We start from the raw sequence: 7364 nt of genomic DNA, 5'->3' as shown, positions 1-7364 counted from the left end.
ATGGTTTAGTTAATTGACTAAATATGTTCTTATTGTTTAAAAGTTAATTAACATTAATCTTATAATTTTTGACAATTGACTAACTCTATCCTTATCATTATCATCCATTAATGTTCCATCACAATTTATGAACATGTGATCCTACCTAACCTATATAATTTTTTTAAAACCCAATATCACCCTTGTACGCTGAGCCCCCACTCTCTCTCTCTCTTCTAATACCTTCCCCTCTGCTTCTGTCCAGCTGTGGTTGGACAAGGGTTCATCGCAATAAATATAAGGGAGAAATACCAATCAGCCTAGATCAGAATTTATAGGGGGTTGGAATTCAGAATTCTGTATCATGTGTTTCAGTACTTTCCCCTAATTATAAACACTTCGCAACACTGCCGGAGCAATCAAGCATCAGGCGGTGGCGGTTCGGAATGGAGCCGACTTGTCAACCTTCTACAGCTGTAGCTTCAAAGGCTACCAAGATACCCTATACGCCCATTCCCTCAGGCAGTTCTACAGGGAATGTGATATATATGGAACTGTGGACTTCATATTCGGAAATGCCGCCGCTGTTTTCCAAAACTGCAACATTTATGCTCGGCTGCCGATGCAAGGACAGTTCAATGCCCTGACCGCCCAAGGCAGAACAGACCCAAACTAGAACACCGGAATTTCCATTCAGAACTGTAATATCATGGCAACTCCAGACTTGGTTTCTAGTAATGGAACTACAAGCTCTTATCTAGGACAACCATGGAAAGAGTACTCTAATGCTGTCTATCCGCAATCTTTCATTGATAGCTTCATCGATCCAGCTGGCTGGATAGCATGCTCTGGAGACTTTGCACTGAGCACACTCTACTACGCGGAATACAACAATACAGGCGCAGGATCAGTGACAACGAACAGGGTTTCGTGGCCGGGTTACCATGTGATAAACGCTACAGATGCTGCCAATTTCACCGTCTCCAACTTTGTGTTGGGGGACGACTGGTTACCTGCCAAGTTCGTCGCCATATTGCAGGAACTCTCGAAGTTCTTCAGGGCTTTCAACCTGGGCGATTTCATTTCTTGGCTTGGCGGTGCTCTCGATGATCTAGGCTCCGTCGAATATGAAAAGATGCAGAATCTTGGTCACTCCGATGACTCCAGGTAAGATTGAAGCTGCCATTCACCAGCGATGATCGGTGTAAGTGGAGCAGTGGCATAGATGAACGATCCGTTTCCGCCATTTCTAGAGGCGTTAGCAAGCCAAAGTTGGGTTTGCCGAGCAGCGATGATCGGTATCTGTTTGCATCCGCAGATTGAGAATGGAGAGAGACCAGAGAGGGACAGAGGCGGAGGGGGAGGTATTAGAAGAGAGAGAGTGGGGCTCAGGGTACGAGGGCAATATTGGGTGTTAAAAAAGTTGTAAGTGCTGAAATCATTGAGTTCAGTGTGTGTTTTCCTAATTTCTGCCTGGCACATTCAATCCTCATAAATTAAGCACATCCTTGTGAAAAGACAAAATCCCCACTATAACAATGACCACAAAACATAAAGAGAGGGTCCCATCATCCTGAATCCTCACCGATTAGTGCCTTTATCAGAAAAGGGTTGTGCCCAAATGGCCAAATCAGTTCTCTTTCATTCCCAAATCCAAACCCAAATGAAAAAGAAACCATGTAAAGTAATGAATTAAAAAGACGTTATATCTCATTGGAGATTTGGAGGGAAGCTTCCTCAGTTCCTCCAATCCCGTTTCCTGCCTTCGTAACCAGCAGTTTTGACCAAACCACTCTCTCGAGTCTCCATCCATCAAAGGTCTAGGCCCCGGGCTGCTGGGCTGCTGCGATTATTTATTTTTGTCCCTGTTGCAATTTCCATTCGTTTTGTTTAGATTAGGCGATTGGGTTTCTTGCTGGAGAGTTTCGATTTTGGTCGGAAGTGGAAGATGTAGAGGTTCTTCTGGTTTTGATTTTGATCATGAAGTAGAGACAAGTAGAAAAGAAAGTAGGCTGTTTTGTGGGTTGTTTCTGTTTGATCTTATTTCTAATTTCTTCTGCTTCACTGGCTGTTAATTTATTCCTTCATCGGGAACAGAGTGGTTGTATCCTTCCAGTAGCAATGAAGATGACACAGCCATCCTCTGATGACTTTGGGGATGCAAAGGCATGGCCTCCAGGGTTCCGATTCCACCCCACCGACGAGGAACTCGTACTCTATTATCTCAAGAGAAAAATCTGTCGACGCCGTCTCAAGCTCAATGTCATTGCCGAAGTCGACGTTTACAAGTGGGATCCGGAGGAGCTGCCTGGTTCGATCACCTTCTCCCTTTCGTCTTTTTATTCTTCTCTTTACTGTTTTTCTTTGAATTTGATCAACTTAAGACTTTTGATATCCCTCTCTTGTCGTAATTCGAATTCTGGTATCGAGAATCATTAATTGTTAACATTTCCATTAAAATTTGTAGCTCTTTCCCTTCTTGGGGGAAATTTGATCGATAGGTTTAAAGCAGTCAATATTGTTTTCTTTCCCTTTTTTGATTAGTCTTTTTGTTCAACTTGTTGCGATGCTAATTGCTTCTTTTCCCAAATTAATGCAGGGCAATCGGTGTTGAAGAAAGGGGATAGACAGTGGTTCTTCTTCAGTCCTAGGGACAGAAGATACCCAAATGGGGGAAGATTGAACAGAGCTACCAGACATGGCTATTGGAAGGTAACCGGGAAGGATCGCAACATAAGTTACAATTCTCGAACAGTTGGAGTGAAGAAAACTCTGGTTTTCTACAAGGGTCGTGCTCCCAGCGGCGAACGTACCGACTGGGTGATGCACGAGTACTCCATAGACGAGGAGGAGCTCAAGAGATGTGCTGCGCAGGTTTGCTTCAACAGCTTTGTTTCAATTCTTTTCCTAATCGTTTTGATATCATCTTCCCTTTGTTAAACTTGTTAGTTCTTTGTTTTTGAAGGATTGTTATGCACTGTATAAAGTTTTCAAGAAGAGTGGACTGGGTCCCAAGAATGGAGAGCAGTACGGGGCGCCATTTAGAGAAGAGGAGTGGGCTGATGAAGACGATCCAGTTGAGACAGTGCAGCAGCCTAATGAATTCGCTTCTGTTGATAGCTTTACAGTTTGTGATCAGGGTCTACCTCCAAGCAATGGAATGGACGAGATTTTGGGTCCAAACACAGATGACCCCGGAATTGACCAACTTCTCATTGATGAATTGACTCACCTACTGCAACAGGTACGAGAAGTCTTCCCACACCTGAATCTCCAGATATTCTGTTCTTTCACGTTTGTTTTTACAACAACAGATGCTTTGTTCTGATGATGGTTTATGCATTTTTTACTTGTTAGATCTGTTTCGTCTTGCATTCCCTTCTTTCAATTCACCTTGAAACAGGGCAAAATGGACAAGGCAAATATGAACTGTGCTTGACCTATTGCACTGGAAATGGGCAAGACCCAATAAAAACCACAAAAGGGAATGGATTTGGCATTCTTGCTCTTCTTCTAGATTAGCTATAACAGCATGAGTGGAGTTTGAGCTTAGAAGCTTTACCTCCACGACCATCCCACCCAAAAAGAGAAAAAAAGGAAAATGGAATTATCGTAAGAATTTGGTGAACAATTCCAAGCCACATGAAATAAAACCATTTCATTTTAATTCTTGTTTGCACTGCAATTTGTGATACCATTAGCAAATTATGTCTTCAACAGCATGAGTGGAGTTTGAGCTTAGAAGCTTTACCTCCACGACCATCCCACCCAAAAAGAAAAAAAAAAAGGAAAATGGAATTATCGTAAGAATTTGGTGAACAATTCCAAGCCACATGAAATAAAACCATTTCATTTTAATTCTTGTTTGCACTGCAATTTGTGATACCATTAGCAAATTATGTCTTTAAATTTTAAGAAATGTTTTCATTCCATTCATGTATGTGTGTAAAGTATTTTTTTTCTTATTTGTAGAACGTAAGCAACTGAGCATCAATAATTGTGTACATGTGTTTTTGTAGGTTGATGGTGAGGAAGAAGCCCAAAGTACTTTGATGGGGTCACCGTTTGGGGAGGCTATATCTAGAGAACCAAGTACAGTGCCACAACCATGGGAGCAGCAACATGATGCACAGGGTAGCTTTGATATCACTCAGTCAGTCACCTCCTATCGAAATTTCTATGAAGCCCCCGAATTCACATCTGCTCCCAATGTTTCTGAGCAGGTTCCACCTGTAACTGCAGAGGAGGGTTTCCTGGAAATTAATGATCTCATTGACCTGGAACCTAGCTTCTCAAATATGGGGAGTTCCAAGGAAAGCTTGGGTTTTGAAGAAACAACTGGATTGGATGGACCTGACCTTTACTTTGATGCAGCCATGTTTCTTCAGGATCTGGGGCAGGGGACAGCTGCTAACTCTTATATCGATAATCTGGGGATTGACACAGGCCACATTGCAAGCCGGATCAATTACCAGCTACCATCCCAGTTAGACGATGCAAATCAGATTAGCAGTCAGCTATGGACATATGACCAAAGGTCCAATGTCTTTCTATCAACAGAATCAAATCAAGTGTTTCTGTCTCCGCCAACCTCAGGTATATATATCCCATATGGTTCTCAATAATTTGTTAGCAGCCCTGGTGGTGAGCTTTAGCAGGTTCTGATCCAATCATCTTCTTTAGGTGTGTTACATGCTGGTAGTTCTACGAATTTTGGTGATACAAATCAGAATCAAGGCAGCAGTGGAGGAGATCTGCCAGATTCTTGGTTCACTTCTGCACTCTGGACCTTTGTGGAATCAATACCTACTAATCCTGCATCGGCTTCAGAGAATGCCTTACGGGCATTTGACCGAGTGTCGAGTTTTGGTAGGAATATGCAAATCAATGCCAGAAACATCAATTTCAGAAGACATCATGCCAATCCCACTAGAAGGGTGGGAGCAAACAGGGGATTCTTCTTGCTTTCAGTTCTTGGGGTGGTATTTGCCATTTCATGGGTGCTGATGATGGGAACCCCACTGAAAGATTTTAGGACTTTCTTGAGGAGATTTGTATCCTCGTAAATATGTGAAGGTTATTATGTACGTTTTCACAGTTCTGTGAATGAACTGGAAAACCATAACTGAAGAGGTTAGATATATAAAGGGTCTGCTCTATTAAGTTTTCCTACAAAATGATTATCATGTACTTCTTATTCATCTCATTTCTTAAGGCTCAGTTTGGAAGGAGTACAAATGCAAATATGTAGAGTGCAAAAACTTATATTTTGTAATATTTTGTATGTATATGCACTGTATATATTTGCATTTGTACTCTTTCCAAACTGAGCCTAAGGGGTACAGTACAAATATATACAAAATACAAGGTTTTATACTACATATTTGTATTTGTATCCCTTTCCTCAGTTTGGAGGGGTACAAATACAAATATGTAAGGTGTAAATACATACAAAATAATATAAAATACAAGATTTTGCACTCTAGATATTTGCATTTACACTCTTCACAAGGAGTACAAATACAAATAGTATTAAAACCTTGTATTTTGTATATATTTGTACTTATACTCTTTCCGAATTGAGCCTTAATTCGGAAAGAATGCAATTGTGCAAATACAAGGTTTAGAAATACCTTATATAAGATTTTGCATTATACATATTTTTATTTGTACTTTTCCCAAACTAAGCCTAAATGTGTTAAAATAAGACGAAATGACTGCTCTTCTGGTTGGGGCTGTAAAATACATGGATAGAAAGTTGAGAGTGATCACATTACAAACCTAGCCCTCCACAAAAAGCCACCCGATATATTTAGGTCACATAACATGTCAGGCCTAGATGGCACAAGCAGTCCTTCGGGCCGGCCCAAGTAATTAATAATCCCTCTCCCCAAAAGTTGTCTACGTCTATACTGGAGTGAACCTGCTAACATACCTCAGTGGCTCAGTTGGGTTATGAAAGCTATAAAAGGGACTCCAAATATACGTGCAAATGAAATTTTCTCGTAGACAAGTACTACGATATACATCTTATTTTATGCATATAGTTATAATAAAAATTTTAAGACTTGCATATTATATTTTCATTGGGAAACCACTAACCAGGTAGCAGGTTCAGAGTTGGATTTAATTGCAATCAAGGTCGAAGGTAGAACCTGATTATGGTGGGGTTGAATGTTTGTAGGCTTAGACTCTTTTTTGACGCCAAGCATTATTGGACGACTGTCACTGACAAGAAGATTAAATATTTGAAAAGGTTCCTACTACTTTGTAGAAAAGTAAAATGAACAAATAATCATGATCTTTTTGTTTTCTTGGAGCTCTTTTAGAATCTCTCGTGATTGCGTACATCATTCAAATGAAAGCAATAAAAAGCCCCCTTGATGTTTATAAACTACGTTGATATATGCTAATTTTGTGAAAATTTTTCGGAATCTGATCCGTTCTGACCCTAATAAGATCTGTTTATCAAAACCGTATAGGGTTTGGGTTTTGATTTTAGAATATTTTGGTTTTATTTGGCATGAATATCTGTTTTTGATACCTGATTATAATCCCGGCTATTATATATATGTACATACATACATATATAATATGTGGTATGGTATAATATATAGTATAAAATACTTTATAATATATAATATATTAAGAGAATTTCTTGTTTTAATCAAGTTCCAATCCTTTAACCTTCATGTTTATTTGTTTACCCATTTACCCAAGGTTTAACAGTTAAGAACAAGAGTCCAATACCTATTGACGAGTAACTTTTGGGTTTTTTTTTCTTGGATTTTTGGTTCTTTGAAATTACAAACTTATTTGTTTATCCATTCTCTTATGTCTATTAGTTTTATTTATTTATTTTTTGACTTATACCATCTTGTTTTGCTCTTTTATATGAAAGTGTTTTATATAATGTTGGTTATTGTTGAATGTTGTTGGTTGATAATGAACTTTGAAGAATATTCTTTTATATGTTTAATATTGAACAAAAGATTAAAGTATCAATATCGAGTGTCGTATCAGATAACTTGGATACGGATAGGGATACATATATGCTTTGAAAATACATGGATATAGATGAAAAACATGAAAAAGCCTAGATACACTAGAGAAATGCATACAAATTTCATAAATACATTCCTAACACTAAATTTAAAGTTAAATAGCCATAAATAATTCATATATATATATATATATATGTTACAATATACTATAGTAATTAATATAGCGGGATGCATAAATATCAAATGATACATTAGAGTCCAAGACACAAAACATATGAACCTATTATATTTATCCTAGTTATTATATCAATTATTTCCTATTTTATTATTTTTTCTTCTTAACATTAACAAAAAGGTTAACCAAATATTAAATTCTCAAAA

General features: G+C 38.6%; 1 protein-coding gene and 1 pseudogene across 1 annotated transcript; both read left to right on the top strand.

The window, feature by feature from the left end:
* Window positions 1-340: 340 nt before the first annotated feature.
* On the top strand, window positions 341-5156 carry LOC148851454 (NAC domain-containing protein 17-like). The gene is made up of 5 exons (XM_088942460.1): window positions 341-2290; window positions 2579-2853; window positions 2945-3223; window positions 3999-4575; window positions 4663-5156. The coding sequence occupies exons 1-5, from the start codon at window positions 2101-2103 to the stop codon at window positions 5043-5045; spliced, it is 1704 nt and encodes a 567-aa protein (XP_088798586.1). The 5' UTR covers window positions 341-2100; the 3' UTR covers window positions 5046-5156.
* LOC148851455 (putative pectinesterase/pectinesterase inhibitor 20 pseudogene) lies at window positions 689-1150 on the top strand (annotated as a pseudogene).
* Window positions 5157-7364: the final 2208 nt, after the last annotated feature.

The sequence above is a fragment of the Nelumbo lutea genome, chromosome 5 (assembly GCF_056320005.1).
Source record: "Nelumbo lutea isolate HS-2025 chromosome 5, American lotus-T2T, whole genome shotgun sequence".
NCBI lineage: Eukaryota > Viridiplantae > Streptophyta > Magnoliopsida > Proteales > Nelumbonaceae > Nelumbo > Nelumbo lutea.
This window is presented reverse-complemented; position numbering and strand designations above follow the sequence as displayed.

What these genes read in the sequence shown, in the direction of transcription:
- LOC148851454 (XM_088942460.1), top strand. Translation starts at nt 2,101, where the DNA reads ATGAAGATGACACAGCCATCCTCTGATGACTTTGGGGATGCAAAGGCA. An exon ending in TCAAGAGATGTGCTGCGCAG is followed by an intron (nt 2,854 to 2,944) that starts GTTTGCTTCAAC and finishes TTGTTTTTGAAG; the next exon opens with GATTGTTATGCACTGTATAA. An exon ending in TGACTCACCTACTGCAACAG is followed by an intron (nt 3,224 to 3,998) that starts GTACGAGAAGTC and finishes GTGTTTTTGTAG; the next exon opens with GTTGATGGTGAGGAAGAAGC.